Below are 18,313 nucleotides of genomic sequence, written 5' to 3'. Positions count from 1 at the left end.
TTGGTTTCTCATGTGTGGGATCAGTTTTCTTTCATGATAGCCTTTGATGCCTGTGATGATAGCAGCATTTGTACAGCACTGTCATCTGTGACAAACAGAATGTTTTTTTTTTGTTTAGATATTGTAAGAAGACTGAACCAGGATGCTAATGTGAATAAATATGCAAATAAATTATTTACACATGTGCATACAGTATGCATCCACTATGTCTGCATACAGAAATGAACTAAGTCAAGTTGGCAAGTTATTTCAAAGGGAAAATAAACTTGAGAGAGCGAAGAGTCCTGTTTATAGCCCATGACTGACCTCTACTGTTCTTTTGTATGATAACAACAACAAATTCAAAATGTTCAAAATGCAATTTATTCTTTGTCAAAACTTTTGACGGGAGGGAACTAGGGGTAAGCAGCTGCAGTGTCCATACCACATTCATATCCAAGTGCCCACAGGGACCAGGCTTCAAATCTGACGTGGTCTTGATACCACCCTGTCTCTCTCTCCCATCTCGTTTCCTGTCACTCTTCACTGTCCTGTCTGACTAAAGGCATAAAGCCCAAAATATATACAATTAAAATGTGTTTTTTTTGTTTGGACACCATATTCTACATTCATATAATGCAAAGTTAAATGATGGATAGATGACTGAGCACTAACCATCATTGTCTTTTTTTCTTATATTTTTTTACAGCAAAATTCCAAGGAGGACTCTAAAGCCACTTACAGCATGATAGCTATGATTCCGTTAAAGAATGCAGTATGTCTCCATCTTTCTCTCTCATTTTCTCTCTCTCTCTCACCCCCCCCCCCCCCCCCCCCACACACACACACACACAGTTATCTCTGGTATACCCTCACACAAATGCATCCACAAGAGTGAGAGTGATAGCAACTAAATGTGTCATTACAGTATTACTGATCTCCACATTTGCCACTGGACATAGATGACCATTACTGGACAATATATATTTTTAAGGTTTCTTGAAGGTTAATGTCTATTCTCTCAACAGGCTGACACCCATGATGATGTCATCTACAGCACTGTCGCCGCACACAATAGAGGCCTGAGAAAAGTATTTTTAAATGTATTTCTTATAATTGATCTGATGAGTGATTTGTTACAGTGCAACCATTAACATGAGCTTATACCCTTCTGTCTGTGTCTACACATGTGTACCTGTTTCTAGTCCCTTAGATACCAAGTTGCAGATGTCATCTACAGTGAAGTGGCAACAAAGTGAAACAGGGTAATTTTACAAATCCAATAAACCTTTCTGAGATTTGTTTAATTCTAACAAAGTGTAAGGTGAAATATCTGGGCCCCTAATTCAAATGATGGGTCTTAAGTCTGAAGTCTTAATTTTAACTATAGCTAACTTTAGAACTACACAAAATATATTTAGTTGAACATAACGGACAAGACATTGATGTGCAAATATTAATGAGTCAGTCAATGCTCCCATATGCCACACAGTAGCTGTATTTCATGCAGAGTTTCGCTTGCTGATATTTGCACTTTGCCTGCCAAAGAAATTAGCCCCTGATGTTTTAACTGGCAGATTGTGACTTGAGCTTCTCATGTCTCTCCTGTAGATGGCAGCATATTGATACTTCAGGACACACAAGGATTAAGAAAAAATCAATGAGTTGTTCTGATATTTTTAATCTAGCTTAATCAGAATTAAAATAAATAAATACATCAAATCAATGGACATCTTTGTTGTGTGTTTTTTCCCTGCATTTTTGAGTTGAGGGTTTATAAAAAAAATGTTTTTCACGCTTATGCATTCCCTGACTGTATACGTAAACAATCATACAGTTGAAAGGAAAGAGTGCAGACATACATGTAACACACATGCACATACTGCATTCCCAGCAAGAATAACAACAACACGGCTCCGACCAGATATGATCATTGTTTCTGATTCCACCAAACAATTGATCATTCTGGAACTGACAGTGCCCTGGGAAGAACGCATGGAGGAGGCTAATGAGCGGAAGCGTGCCAAGTACCAGGAGCTGGTGGAGGAGTGTATGAGCCAAGGCTGGAGGACTTTCTGTGAACCCCTGGAGGTGGGATGCCGAGGATTTGCAGGGCGGTCCCTCTGCAAAGTCCTCACCATGCTGGGCCTCACCGGTGAGGCAAAGAGGAAGGCCATCAGATCTGCAACTGAAGCCGCAGAAAGAGCCACAAGATGGCTTTGGATCAAGAGGGCTGATCCGTGGAAGAATGCTGCTGGGACACAGGCCGGAGTCTGATCAACTCCGGTCGGGTCGCCTGGGCGAGGGTGTCTGATGTTGAAAGACCCGAAACACCCAGTGACCCCAGGTTACATCACTGATGATGTGTCCCAGCGCATCAGCAAGATGTATCTTTCAACTGTCAATCTGGCCAAGCCAGTGACACTCAGGAACAGACTGGGTGGCAACCAGGAACAGTCTGGTGACAACTGGAGAGACAGTTGACAGCTCGGAAAGACGGCAACCGGGGCAGGGAGGGTTAGCACCCCAACCTGTGTCTCACGTGAGGGAGAAGCCCAAATCTGCTACGAAAATGCCTTCTGAGATATACCCCCAGGGGAGCCCGAGAGGGGGGGAGAATGAGAGCCCCACCCGGACCACACGGCACACACGACCACACGGCATCGACACATGGCAATGGAAACTCGATTACGAATGCACAATGCATCTGCGGAAAAGTGTGTAAGAACTCACTTGGCCTCAAGATACATCTTGCCAGGATGAAATGTAGGGACCAGGGGAACATACTGCAACGCACAGGACCTGGTCCTGGTGAGACGCAGGAGGAGCCCGGCCAGGAAGCACCCCACAGTGCCCAGCCCCTCCAAGCAGTTCAGCCTCTGAACCCCTGCAGGTCATTCCATCAGAAGCAGATCAAGTGGCCTTCATCTAACAGCCAGGCAACATGGGCACAGTTTGATACAGACGTAAGCCAGATCTTGGAAACCACCGCCAAGGGAGAAGTGGACAGACGCCTCGAGACTATGACATCCATCATAGTTAGCTACTCAGTGAGAGCAAGAACCCCAGGACCAAATTCACACTGAACCGCCGGGCGACTCAGATACACAAACTGCGCCATGAACTGCGGAGCCTCAAGAAGCAGTACAAGGTGGCAGGTGAAGAGGAGAAACAACCCCTGGCAGAGCTTCGCAATATTCTGAGGAAAAAGCTCATGACGCTGCGACGTGCAAAAGGGCACCGAAGGCGAAGAAAGGAGAGAGCAAGGAAGTGTGCTGCGTTCATCTCCAACCCCTTCACCTTCACTAAGAAGCTGCTTGGAGACAAACGGAGTGGCAACCTCATGTGCTCAATGGCAGAGGCAAACACCTTTCTGCACAACACCCTCAGTGACCCAGAGAGGGACCAGGAGCTTGGACCACAGAGGACCCTCATTAGCCCGCAAGCACCAACAGTGGAGTTTGTGATGAGGGAGCCCAGCTGGGCTGAAATACAGGAGGTTGTGAAGGGAGCCAGATCAGCATCAGCCCCCAGCGGTGTTCCATACACTGTGTACAAACGCTGTCCACAACTACTGCGACATCTGTGGAAGCTGTTAAGGGTGATTTGGCGCAGGGGACAAGTGGCAGGCCAATGGAGATGTGCAGAGGGTGTGTGGATCCCGAAGGAAGAGGACTCAAAGGACATCAGTCAGTTTAGGACGATCTCGTTGCTAAGCGTCGAAGGCAAGATTTTCTTCAGCGTCTTGTCACGACGACTAACTGAGTTCCTTCTGAAGAACAGTTATATTGACACCTCTGTTCAGAAGGGTGGGATTCCTGGAGTGCCTGGATGCCTGGAACATACAGGAGTGGTAACGCAACTCATCAGAGAGGCTCGTGAAGGGAAAGGAGACTTGACCGTACTGTGGCTGGACCTGGCCAATGCGTACGGCTCCATACCTCACAAGCTTGTTGAAGTTGCCCTGCTGCAACATCACATTCCCAAAAAAGTCATAGAACTTATCCTGGATTATTACAGCAACTTCAGGCTAAGAGTCACCGCCGGATTGGGCACATCGGACTGGCATCGACTTGAGAAGGGCATAATAACAGGCTGCACAATCTCAGTCATCCTGTTCGCACTCGCCATGAACATGACCGTAAAGTCAGCAGAGGTGGAGTGCAGGGGACCCCTGACAAAATCTGGAGTACGCCAGCCCCCTATAAGAGCGTTCATGGATGACCTGACTGTCACCACCACATCTGTCCCGGGCTGCAGATGGATTCTGCAAGGGCTAGAGAAGCTCATCACATGGGCAAGGATGAGCTTTAAGCCAGTAAAATCAAGATCTCTGGTGCTCAAGAAGGGAAAGGTGACAGACAGGTACCGCTTCTCTCTGGCTGGAGCCACCATCCCGTCCATTACCGAACAGCCAGTCAAGAGTCTTGGAAAGACTCACTGAAGAGTTCATGGTGACTAGAACTCGAGAAGCCCTGCAGTACAGGGAATCCAGGGATGAAAAGGTGGCATCGGCTGGCATCCAGGTGCGAACAGGCCGGAAATGGAGGGCAGACGAGTCTCTGGAAGTGGCAGAGTCGCGACTGAGGCAGAAGGTACTGGTGGGGTCCATAGCCTCAGGACGCGCAGGTATTGGCTATTTCCCATCAACCAGGGTGGACAAGGCCCAGGGAAAACAGCGGCAACATCTCATCCAGCAGGAAGTGCGGGCAGGCGTGGAGGAAGAACGAGCCAGCAGGATGGTGGGAATGGGACAACAGGGAGCTTGGACTAAATGGGAGAATGTTCTGCAACGGAAGATCACCTGGCCCAACATCTGGAGAGCAGACTCCCTTAACATCAGGTTCCTAGTCCAAGCTGTTTATGATGTCCTGCCCAGTCCATCCAACCTCCATGTCTGGGGCAAAGCAGAGACACCATCCTGCCTCCAGTGTCCAGGAAGGGGTCCCTGGAACACCTCCTCAGTAGCTGCCCTAAAGCCCTTGGAGAGGGGCTCTACCGCTGGCGCCATGACCAGGTGCTGAAGGCGGTTGCTGAGAGTATAGCCAAGGCCATTACCACCACCAAGAACCACAGCAAGCCTCAGTCAATCAGATTCCACAGAGCTGGAGAGAAGCCCACTATCCAAGCGAGGGCCAGGTCAGGTCTCCTCACTACCGCCACAGACTGGCAGCTAGAAGTGGACCTGGGCAAACAGCTGAAGATCCCAGCAAGAATAACAACAACACGGCTCCGACCAGATATGATCATTGTTTCTGATTCCACCAAACAATTGATCATTCTGGAACTGACAGTGCCCTGGGAAGAACGCATGGAGGAGGCTAATGAGCGGAAGCGTGCCAAGTACCAGGAGCTGGTGGAGGAGTGTAGGAGCCAAGGCTGGAGGACTTTCTGTGAACCCCTGGAGGTGGGATGCCGAGGATTTGCAGGGCGGTCCCTCTGCAAAGTCCTCACCATGCTGGGCCTCACTGGTGAGGCAAAGAGGAAGGCCATCAGATTTGCAACTGAAGCCGCAGAAAGAGCCACAAAATGGCTTTGGATCAAGAGGGCTGATCCGTGGAAGAATGCTGCTGGGACACAGGCCGGAGTCTGATCAACTCCGGTCGGGTCGCCTGGGCGAGGGTGTCTGATGTTGAAAGACCCAAAACACCAGGTTACATCACTGATGATGTGCTGCATCAGCAAGATGTATCTTTCAACTAACAGTGATCACTTTGGAAATGTTGGTTCATGTTTTATAATCCATGCATCCATGTCCAGTTCTACACCTCAAGGGAGGCATTGTGACTGGTGAGGATGCTTATCTTGCAACAAATGTCTTATAATTATAATATATAATATATTATTATAATATATGCATTATAATATTATGCATATCATTGTTAATATTGTGCTATAAATGTAGCACAAACAATGCTAGAGTTTGTTTATCAGCCATAGTCTATATTTGAATGAGCTGGCAAAAGGGTGTATGTAGACTAAATGCCCTTAAAGTGACAGTGCACCATTTATATTAGTACTTCAAGCTAGTAATATTTTAATAGTAGCCTATCTTTCTTAAGAAATTCATATTTTAAACAAAAATACTTTTTACTTTTTTGGTGTGTGTGTGTTTGCTTAGGGCACCCAAATGGCCAGCAGCGGCACTGTTTGTTGTTTTAGCAATGCTATGATGACCATACAGTATATGTTTATTTTTAATTGTCTTCACTAGAATTCAACCAGAAGATAGACAGAATATAAAACACACAAAAAATGGTTGGAAGCTGAAAACTGTTAGTATGTTCTGGCTCTGACACATCGGTATCAGAAGTGTGAAGGAGATAAAGACACTTCAAATCAAAGATCTCATTGAAAAGCTACAGCTGGAAGAGTTCAATGCTCACCTAAAGTGGAAAGTGTGGCTAAAGCGTGGCCAAATATTTCTATTCAAAGAGCCTTGATGAGGCAAGCTGACACTGTATTCCCACTTGGAAGTACGATGAAGTTGGTCACCTCCACTTTGTGCCCTGCCAAAATTATTTATTATTTATTAATCACCACTATGTGGATACTGTTTTTAGAATTGAATTTGTATTTTAGTATATTTTTATATTGTATTAAGTGTTAGTTAGTATAATTTGTATTTTAGTATATTTAGCATATTCTTTATCTTCTACTGTCCTTATTGCTTAGTTGTGTTTTTATATTATATACTTTAATTACTCTTTCTGCTGTTAAAGAATGTGTTTGTGTTGTATGTATGCTGCTGAGACCTTGAATTTCCCCTGGGGATCAATAAAGTATCTATCTATCTATCTATCTCTAAAATGCTCTTGACACGGCAGCGTCAGTTTTAGGGTGAGCCACGTCAAGTCAGCAGCTGATCTCAAGAGCCCCATCGTAGCTGGATCTACCAGCAGCTTCTGGCAGGCCAAGCACGCCCGTCAGTGGCCTGGGTGGGGAAAGACAGCTCTGTCAAGAGCTTCTCCCTGGTCATTATAACACTGCTGAAACAACAAATCCAATGGCAGCTTGAGACTGAAAATGGACTCAGAAAAAAACTACATTTTATGTGTATTTGACTGTGTACATATTTCCTGTGTTCTCTGGTCATTCTAATTAAGAGTGAGAAATAAACAATATGGTCTATATTACTGGCATTACTGAAGCAAAACATAAAACAAAACATAACGTAAGGTGCAGTGGCGTAACTATAGTAGGTGCAGCAAGTGCAGTCGCACCAGGGCCCGTGACCTCCCGGGGCCCGTCGCTACCCCCGCCCTGCCTCCTTTTTTTTTTTTTTTTTAGAACTTTAGAGCACGGAGAGTGAAGCGTCACTTTGACGATCTATCGGAAGATGAGCGCTTAACCGATGCAGAGAGTCAAAGTGCAGGTATTTTATGCAACTCTGGACATCATAATCAGTCAGCTCTCCCAAAGATTTGCAAGTATGCGGGAAACTTGTCATGTGTTTGAGTCTTTACGTATGACCCTTCAACTCGCAGGTGATGATGAACTGCTTGAAAAGGCAAGACGTTTGTCAGACCATTAGGGGCATTGCACCGACATTCCCAACACAGCTCCTCTCATTCAGGTCTTGCTTTAAAGCAGAGATTTCACAGATGTCATCTATTTTTCAACTTGCCAAAATGCTGGTGGTAGATTATGACAGTGTAACATCCACATTCGGGGAAGTGTGTAGCCTACTCATGTTGTTTCTGACATTGCCTGTGACTGTGGCAACAGCTAAGCGATCTTTTTCCAAACTCAAATTTATTAAGACCTATACCTAAGGAGCAGCATGGGGCAGGAGAGGTTCCGTGGGTTAGCTATCCTGTCCATTGAAAATACGAGAGCCAGAGCATTAAATATTGGGAACATCGTTGACGATTTTGCACAACGAAAGGCTCGTAAGATGGCCTTCTTCTAATGGCCTAATTCACGCATATTGGGGATTGTATGCATATGAATAATTTTATTTGGTTTCTGGACGGTTAAATAAGTTAGGCTACATTAAGTTTTGTTTCTGCGCAGTGCGAGTTTATAAGCAAGCAATCTACGCTTGCAGTTTCAGCAGAGGGTTGAAGAGGCGCATTGAGTGTTCCCATAATTCCATGCGAGTTGATGTTAATGCAGTAATATTAGATTACCCTGGCCTGCAGGCTGTTAATAAAATCATTTTTTAATGTTTTGACATGTAATGGATATGTAGTCGTGTGTTTTTTATTTGAAATTGTAATCTGTAACTAAACTACTTCGGTGCCTCAGGCCCTTTGCATTAACAATTGAAGTCACCCTTAATGTGTATTGCATGTATCAGAGCTAATTCATCTTGGGCCAAAATTCGTTGATGTGGGGCCCGTGTAGCGCTCTCGCACCTGGGCCCACCATTGACTTGTTACGCCACTGGTAAGGTACCTAAGACTTTTGCACATTACTGTATATTATATAGCCTTTATTTCAGGAATATCTAATACAGTGGTCTACAACACGGTGCCCGCGGGCACCAGGTAGCCCACGAGACGGCTATGAGTAGTGATGGGACAACCGACTCTTATACGCAAGTCGGTTCAACCGGACGGTCGTTGGTTGGCCTACCGAGTTAATAGATTCGGTCACCGGTTCGCGCGACGGGGGGGGGGGGTTATATCGCGCGTTACTTCCCCTGCCATAGTCGCTCCAAGACATGTAGCCTCAACCTGCAAATGTCATGCTCTCCATGTCTCTGAAATTAGCTGACATACACACTCATATTGACCTACACTAGACTCAAGCACTGCATTCAGTCTTGTTCAGTAGTCAGCTGTGCGCGGTCTCCTCTTGAGCCTACCAATAGCCTATTCACTTCTAACATTTAACTAACTACCAAGATAACATATAGCCTATGTCATATAATATTTCCCCCCTTTGTAATTTAGCATATGAATTTCAATGAACAATTCCAAGATGCACGAAACATAAAGGCTTTTGGGATCAGTTGATAACTCAACTTACCAACAACCTAGAAACCCGTTTGATTACTCATGCATTCACGGTTACGGTCTCTAACCTGTTGTAGGCCTACAGTCTCCTCGTGACAGCCTACCTACCAACAAACATCTCATTTAACATAACTACCAAGATAACATGACGTATTTGTATTGTATATCCATCGGTAATGTAGCCTATGAACATCTATGTAGGCTACACAATCACCTAAGATGCACGAGAAATAAATAGGTTTCTGCGAACTCAAAGTTGCGATAACACCCGTTTGATTAGACTCATACCCTCGGTTACGGTCTCCTTCAGTAGCCTGGCGCGCGGTCACTTCGTGAACCTATGAAGCAACATTCACCTCTCTAACATTTAACTTTCTAACTACAAAGATAACATGACGTGTATTTGTAGGCTATGTGATGAACTTCCCCATCGATATATGAATGGCCATGAACAGCATCTACGATGCACTAAAAACAAGGCATGGAATAACTTGCCGCGAACCTAGACAACCGTTTTGATTACATAGACTCATAGCCTATACCTCGGTTACGGTCTCGTTTAGTAAGTAGGCTATGCGCGGTCTCTTCGTGACGAAGCCAGCAACATTTAACTTTATAACTAGGCTACCTAGATAACGTGTAGCCTATTTGAAGCTTATGTGATGTAGGCTACTTCCCCATCAATAATGTAAATTGCCATGAACACAATCATCTAGGATACTAGAATAAGGCTTGGTTAATAACTAACTTGTCGAGAACCTAGACCGTTTGATATCATTACTCACCCTCGGTTACGGTCTCGTTCAGCCTGGCACGGTCTTCGTGAGGCTACTATGAAGCCAGCAACATTCACTTCTCTAACATTTCACTTTATAACTTTAAGATAATATGACGTGTATGCTAATATGAGATGTAGGCGAATTCCCCATCGATAATGTGTGAATTGCCATGAATAAATCCATCTAGGCTACGTTGCACTAACAATGGTATGAATCAAACATGCCGAGAACCAAGACAAGATAAAGATACAGCGGTTGCACGGTTACATTCGGTCTCATTCTGTCTCCTCGTGACAGCCTGCAGCCTACAGTCATTCACTTCTAAGCATTTATTTAACATGACTACTAAGATAACATTAGGCCTATGTGTATTTGTAGGTATGTGATATAATACTTTCCCATCGATAAGATTTCCATGAACATAAGCATCTAGTTTGCACTAGAAAGGCTTATGTGATCGGTTGATTACAACTTGCCGAGAACCTAGCGAACTGTTTGACTCGTGTGGCAGTCACGGTTACGAGGCCCGGAGAACCTAGCGAACTGTTTGACTCGTTTGGCAGCCACGGTTATGAGGCCCAGAGCCATGCAGGCTCATCATAGTTTGTTTGACTGATTATACTACCACTCCAGTAGAGGCGCTAATACGCGATACGATAAAAGAGTAGCGACGAGAACACTCGAGCACAGCCAATCAAGCCAGTGTTGCTCTGTATGTGAAAACGAATGATGTTAGGAACACTGAGTCGGTTTTTGACGTTTGACACTCGATTCTCCCGGCTCAGTGACACGAACCGGGTTATTTAACCGACACTTCGGTCAGTTCGTCACTAGCTATGAGGCGCCCCCAGCGCACCTTCTAAAAAAAGCCAACAGATCGCCTGCAGATCACGCTCTAAAAACACGCTCTATTGTGAAGTTTTCAATAGATAGTTAAGTCTAGACCAGAACCATTTTAAGAATGTATGTAGCCAATGTAACATTAAATTGATATTGGTGATACCATACAAATTGTAGCTGCGTTAAATTTCAAATCCGTTTCCCATTCAATCTTTAAACAACAACGGAAGCGGAGCGCATACACGCTGCTCGCACGCATAGACAGAGTAAAGGGGGAAAAAACTTGCTCGTCTGGTGTAGCCAATGGAAGCATATCTTTGCAAAAATGTTGTGGCCATTCCATGTTGGTCAAATACGGTTCTTGCATGATGTTCAAGGACTGAAAAACAATTGCTTTAGCTCACACAGGCCTTTTCTCCTCCGTAGGCTACTGCTGTATAATAGCGCTGAAAATGTTGTAGCATGCATGACTGAGCAGGACTGTGCATTACCTTTTTTTGTCAGATCATGGAGAGATTTCAGGTGTGCAATAACTTTAAAAGGAGTTTTCATATGTTAGGGTGGTGTGGGCGATTACTATTGAAATGTTAAAACCGAATTGTCCACTGAAATCAGAACTTAAACAACCCCTGAATTCATAATGGTGGGTGGGTATAAATTGGGTACAAATTGTAACCCAAATTATTAATTGCACAAAAAGATAGTTTTTTTTTTTTTGTAAAAAAAATACATTAGATTCCCCATGAAAATTTTGAATAGAACAAACTGAACAAAAATGTTGGTAGTGTTGCATAGGTTATTGATATTAAATTTGAAAATACAGTTGCTTAATATAAAGACGTATAGGCCTGCACAATATTGATAATAAAAGTAAAAATCACATAGGCCTATTATTTAGGAGGACTACCCTCGCAAAAAAGGGGTGAGGGCATGTTTGTTTTAAATGAGTACCCCTCCATATGATTTCGGGTCTTCAGGTAGCCCTCATTCCCAAAAAGGTAGCACATTTTTCCACATCTAATTAAATTATCAGTTTATTATCATGATTACACAGAAATAATGACAAAGAATGTTCTATAGAGAATGTTACCATTTCACCCACACATTATGGAAAATAAGTAATTAAATATAAAGTATGGATCTGTAGTGTGGTTAGAAAATATTTAAATATTAGCTACCAAGACATAGAACATAAATATAAGACAGAAACTGTATAAAGCATGATGTGATTAAAATATAATCACATCAACATCACATTGAAAAAAAGCTATATATATATATATATATATATATATATATATATATATATATACACACACATTTCCCATGATAAGTTGACAGCACTGTAATACAGTAATACATTGCAATATTTGTGCTTTAGTTTCTTGATACTTCCCCACAATTTTATGAACAGTCAGAACCTGTTGAACAGTTTGGATGGCTTTGTTGGCTTTTCCCAGACATTTGCATCTTACTGCTACGATTTTGTCCATTTTCAGTTTGGTCCTTTTCATCTTGCACACTGCTTGAATCACTACAGCACCCAAACAATGTCAGGAATATGGGGATGAACATGATGCCGTGGAGTGCACCAAATGAGATGACCAGAAACATAATCTTGAAAAAGGTCCTGAAAATGTAGCTTTTTGCTGCTGAGAGGGCCACAACGCCAACAAGAGTAGAGACAGCTCCTTGTATAATTGGATACCCAAGTTTGTATATGGCATCAATAGCTTGTTCATTGGCTGTTCTCTTCTCACTTGAGACAAAAGCATAAGAAATGTGTGCAGAAAAGTCGACAGAAAAGCCGATGCAGATTATCAGGTTGATCATGGAGATGGAGTCTAGATTAACGTTCCACAAAGCCATGAAACCAGCTACACCTACTATTACAGAGGCAATGGCAAAGGTCACCCATAGAGAACAGAGAGGGTGTGGAATCAACAGAAGAGAAATTACAAGCATAGCCACAGTAGCAACTACAATATTTTGAATGGTATTGCTAACAACGACTGCATATTGATCATAGAAAATAAAGGCAGGATGGTAGACCATCAGATCCATGTTTTGCCCACAAGTGGAAGCTGTTTCCCTAAAAAAGTTCAACATGTTCTTTTCATCAATTGCAGTGATGATGTTTACAGTGGGGATGAATATTCGGGAAGCCAGTATTTTGCCATTGGAAATATTAACATCCTGTCTCAAACCTGACAGTAGAAGAAATAGAGGTAAATTTTCCATAAAACCCTTTTCATCTGTAAGATTTAATCCCAAACCATTTCCATAACTAATATAGGATCCAAGCCAAGATATAGTCATGTTTGTGGCAACCATATTAGATGATACAAATTTATTTAGGCATGTATTGAGGTTTGCTTGAGCACTTTCCTCCCAATACTGAAAGTTTTCATTTTTAATAACTAACATGACAAAAGGGCCATACTCTGAGAAATATCTGTCTTCATTATCATAGTAGCTAGCAACATATGAATCATCAGGTGCTAAATTTTTTAGATCAATTCCCTCCTGCATTTGAAAACAACCATATATGCTACCGGCCAAATACCCTAAGTAGATCAAAATAACAAACACTTTAGTCCAAGGCTTTGTCAGAAATGGCCCATAATACTTCTTGAAGAAGACATTAATGGGCATTTCCTCCTCTGCACCTGTTTGGTGATCATAAGCTCCTCCAACTGAACATGCATTGCCCTTGTTGTCTGAATTTGGAGTTTCAACCTTCCTGAATGTAAGCCAGTGTCTGTTGCTTCCCTCTCGTCGTCCATTCAGGGCCAGAAAAGCACCGAAGAATGTGATGTTGTAGATGTAGCAGAAGAGGATGGCTGTGCCAGTGTACATGCAGAAGGACTGGACTGACCCAAAAGGGGTCATGAGACCGATGTAAAAGGCCAAGACATTAGTGAGAGTGGTGATGGTGATGGAAACAGCAGCCTCCTGGTACGTCTCGGCCATGCGATCTTCCACCTCATCTCTGACATTTGTTTTCTGCCAGCATGAAATCATGATGAACATGTCATCCACACCAATACCTGTGGCAAGAGAGGGCAAATGATGTAAAAGCTATGGACTATATCTCATAATCCCAGGAGTTTTTAGATTCAGTGTGTTGAGAAAAACTTTGAAAGAAAAAGAACATAAACTGGATGTCTTTTAGCATACCAAGAATGAGAAAGGGAGAAGACGCCACCGTCATCACGAATGGCATCCCACAGAACAGCAGCAGTCCAAAACTGGTGAGCACCGCCAGGCCTGCGGACAGCACCCCGAAGGTGGCCACCCAGACCTTATTCCTCACACAGTCCAGCCTGATTGAGCACAGATATGACACCATGCAGTTAAACATGCATATCGAAAGCAATCACAAGCATTAGCAAACTCTTTCTGTTGAAACAGAATGGGAAACAGTTGAAAGCTACAGTTGAAAATGAATGATTGTTTGAGTCTGTCGCTGTTATAACAAGATCATATAGTTAGCGTGCACTTTTTTCTGTCCTGTAGAATTTCAAAGACTGTTCATTTTAAAGGTTGAACATAATTAAATTACTTCAACAGTTGACACAGTATTGCTTTCAATGAGCTGAAGTGATATTATGTCAAGTGAACAGATTCACACACAGATAGGCTACATTCCATATTTACGTAATCAAATAATAATTTACAGTGGAAACAACAATACATGATTGATGATTTCAAAACAGTACCTTATACACGAAACTATGGAGAAGGTAATGGCCAGAAAGTAAGTAACGGAGAACAATGGTATCACTGTCTGTGGATTTGTTTCAAATTCCTCTGCTCGTGATATTGAAGTGAAATAGGAAACAGAGATCTGTAACAGCAAGAACGTACACACAAAGCAATTCAATATCTTCTTTGATCTCAAAACATCTATAATATAGTCTAAATTATAATAGAGGAGAATACAGGCTGGGCTCAGCACAAATGAAATATACCACAAACATTTAATTTATAAAACAATGGCCTATAGGCCTGTCTTAGATTATACAGGAAAACTCATTTCAATGAAAATGGACAATACCTTCATATGGCAAGGACATTTCATGTCATATGCACAAATTCATTTTAATTAAGATGGTGTTAACCTACTCCTAAAACTTAAACATGATTACTTCTCATTTCCACATACACTTAATTCTCACCACAAGGATGACATTTGGTATAGGCCAATTATAGGCTATGTGCCCTGAAGCAAAGTAGACTTTCTTTCACATAACATGCATGAATTTCTTAGCGGCCTCGGTCCAGGTAGATTTTTCTGCTTTTGCTGCTTCAACTTACCATGTTGAGATTTGCATCTTCTGACAAAGTCTGAATGAACTTCTTCAACCAAAGGTCTGTTTCATTTTTCTGGTCTTCCTTCAAATAATAGAACATTCGTATTGCCTGCGCCGACTGAATGGTATTGTTCGAGTATGTACTCACGCCGCCAATTGCTGTCCCTATGAATTCTCTGCCGTGCCAGGGGAAATCTATCAATGTGTTATCATTAATAGAGGCGTTCATTAAATCCAGAATCGGGTTTAACACGCATTCTCCGTTTTCCTTGGCACACAAGTCTGAAAATGTCAGCTTACTGTCATTTACTCTGATCTGTTTTACTTTATGGTCTAACTTTACTAATTCTTCGAAAGAATCTAAGTTGAGAATGTTTATTGGGTGCACAGCGATTAGTGAAGCAAATGTTCCTTCTGTGTAAAGCCTCAAACTAGAAAACTGCTCGCTTTGCGGAAAATTCTCTTTGATAAATGCTCTTTCTGACTTAGCTGGACCATTTTTTGGAGTGAATTGCTCTTCGATGTCGTTTGCCTCTCTGTCGTTTAGAAAATAAAACCCTACACCGAAACCCGCTGATATTATCATGGGTAAAACAAAGAACACCCACGGATATTTACCGACGATACGTCCAAGTTTTTTAAAGCCTTTTGATAACGGTTTCTCTACGCAATTTGTGTTGCATTTCTGCATTTTAAAGCCGATATTTGTACACTACGAATGATTCTCTATCCTTCTCTGGTTCTAAGATACCAGACTCATGCAATGCTGAACTTGAACTGTAGTTTATTAGGCTTATGGCGCAATATCGGGACAGAGCGAAGTTGGTTAAACATTAGCCTAACGGATGATGAGATATTTCGACAGCACATGCAATGGAAATTATAAAAAAATATATGTAAAAAAATATAGCACCTGTATGCCCACAGCAACGACACAGAAGTATTTGGACAAAAAGTCGTATAAGCAAAAATGTACACAAATTCCAGATAGCATAGGTGATTAAGTAGGCCTATAATAAGAAAATAATATTTTCCCAAGGGGCAAGCAGACAGCAGTATCCACACAACTTCAGCCACACAAATCATAACTGAAAAGATGGACAATGAAATCAAATCAAAACATAAAAAAACATTACAATAGGCTACCAGAAACTAAATCTGAACAGAGGTGTGATTGTAAGATATTTTTTTCTGTAGTATATCCAGAAAGTGTGCACTCATTTTACTAAAATGTGCATGTTTTCCTAAATAGTGTGCTCAATTTACTAAATGATCTCATTTTAATTTTGTAATTTGAGTGCACAATTTAGGAAAACGTGCACATTTTAGTAAAATGAGTGCGCTTTCTGGATATACTACAGAAAAAAAAATCATGCAATGACACCTCTGTTCAGATTTAGTTTTAGTTTTAGTAAAATGTGTGCACGATTCTACACACAATCTAGTCAAATGAGACGAGAATTGAGAGTAAAATAATGGCACACTTATAGTATAATGAGCACACATTCTCTTGACACCCACATATTTTGCAATGACACATCCCAGGCTTCTAGAAATCTGCAGGGTTGAAATAATAAGTCACTTAAAAGACCAGTGGCTGCAGGCATGCACAAAGATTCTGTTAGTCCTGCATATTGGCAAACTGTGGGACAGGACAGGGGCATTTACAATCTTTTTAGATATCAAATGTAAACCATTCAGTTCTGCCTCTTTAAGATAAAATTGACTTTGAATGACTTTGAATGACTTTGACTTTGACTGACTTTGAATGACTTTGAATGAATGTATAATTTATACATTTATTCAAAGTCATTCAAAGTATAACAAATAAATACAGAAATGAAAATGATGCATCAAAGACACTGGCACTGGCAGCTGCAAGGATGAACCCATAACTCATTTTGAAACAAAAACTATTTTGAGAAGGGCGCTGTCAAGTTTATATCCCGTCATTGAGATGACAAGTAAAACATTAATGAATGTACTTTTACAGATGTTCCCTTTATGACTACTGTATCTGCACTAGTGCTACAGCTACCCCAGACAGTTACAGCTTGATAATGAGTCAGTCAAGCTATATCATCTTAGATGACACTTCAACAATGAACAATTGCATAGTTGTTTGTGCCAAAACAAATTGCAGCGAGTTACAGTATACAGAAACACACCTATTCATTTATTGAGGGAAGGGGAAAAGTAAAATGTTCTCTTCTGATAAGAGGTCCCACGCATACGTTTATATATATATGGTGTTTTACTTATATAAAATAGATGTACAATATGGGGTTTCATAATATTTGGTTATGGGATTTGGCAGACGCTTCTGTCCAAAGCGACATACAAATAAAAAAATATATAATATTTAAAATTTAACAGGGAACAGATTAGAATGTTGGTCAAACTATAATAAGGAGAATAGCAATAATAAACAACAATGTAAATTCAATCAATAGCCTAAAATAAAATAAGGAATGAAAATGAGGGGAAAAAAGCAATAATAAACAATAATGTCCAATCAATCAATAATATAAAAACAATAACATGGTAAGACTACATTAAGGAGAATATCAATAATAAACAATGTCAAATTAATCAACAGCCTAATGGAAATAAAACTGTAATACAAGAAGCACTTAACAAACTAAGTGCATGTTAAACAGAAATATCTTTAGACCCCTCTTAAAACGACCCAAAACTATCACAGGAACGGAGAGCACTGGGCAACTCATTCCACCAACATGGAACCACTGAGGAAAAGTCTTGAATTAGACCTAGCGTTTATGACTGGTCGACACAACAGACGCTCATCAGAAGACCGCAGGGGGCGGTTGGGGGATTATTGAGTTAAAATAACTAGGAGCAGATCCAGTCAGTGTCCTATAGGCCAAAGTGAGAGATTTAAATTTAATTCTGGCTACTATAGGGAGCCAATGGAGAGTAACTGCGAGAGGAGTTATATATATAATATGAGATATATCCACAGCACGGTGCTATATGTAGAATCCAAAGAAAATAAATCTCTTCTCAATTTCACTCCATCTCCTACTCCTGCAACTCTATGTAAACGACAAGTCTTACAGTACATACTGTCCTACTGGTTGCTCAATGATTGTTCAAATGCAATGTTTTGCATTATAAATAACATGTTCAAATGTGTTCTAAAGGCACACTCTTCCTCATATTCTCTACAAGGTCACTTTAGAACTTGCATGCTCTAACTCAATAAGACAAGTCTACAACAGTGAACAAACCATTTGATACAAATTGAACTTGCACAAGAGCAAACTTTTCCCTATTAGTCATGAAGCATTACAACTGCACTTAACGGTACCTTTTAGGATTGCTAAGAGTAATTTTACATACCAAGGGGCCAACGTTATGCACTTTTACAACCAGCTCTTCAAGGCTAATTTTGCCCAACTACTACAACAAACTA

The 18,313-nt window shown here is 41.6% G+C and overlaps 1 protein-coding gene, 1 long non-coding RNA gene and 1 pseudogene across 2 annotated transcripts; 2 read left to right on the top strand and 1 right to left on the bottom strand.

Annotated features, from left to right (window-relative positions):
• Positions 1-726: 726 nt before the first annotated feature.
• On the top strand, positions 727-1,677 carry LOC143131257 (uncharacterized). Its single transcript, XR_012988077.1, has 4 exons — positions 727-754; positions 1,008-1,070; positions 1,185-1,244; positions 1,591-1,677. It is a non-coding gene; the product is annotated as an uncharacterized LOC143131257 (long non-coding RNA).
• A 1,061-nt stretch (positions 1,678-2,738) lies between these two features.
• Positions 2,739-5,572, top strand: LOC143131510 (uncharacterized; annotated as a pseudogene).
• Positions 5,573-11,965: 6,393 nt separating this feature from the next.
• Positions 11,966-15,568, bottom strand: LOC143131509 (patched domain-containing protein 3-like). The gene is made up of 4 exons (XM_076291158.1): positions 14,882-15,568; positions 14,284-14,411; positions 13,742-13,887; positions 11,966-13,611 (listed from the first exon to the last, which is right to left on the bottom strand). Exons 1-4 carry the CDS (start codon positions 15,566-15,568, stop codon positions 11,966-11,968), a joined length of 2,607 nt encoding a protein of 868 aa, XP_076147273.1.
• Between the last annotated feature and the right edge of the window lie 2,745 nt (positions 15,569-18,313).

Source organism: Alosa pseudoharengus, unplaced genomic scaffold, assembly GCF_046254945.1.
Source record: "Alosa pseudoharengus isolate Yale_2024_CS ecotype anadromous, Long Island Sound unplaced genomic scaffold, YU_APseudo_1.1 YU_APseudo_1.1_scf_18, whole genome shotgun sequence".
Lineage (NCBI taxonomy): Eukaryota > Metazoa > Chordata > Actinopteri > Clupeiformes > Clupeidae > Alosa > Alosa pseudoharengus.
Note: the sequence above shows the minus strand (reverse complement) of the source record. Positions and strands in the feature narration are given on the sequence as shown.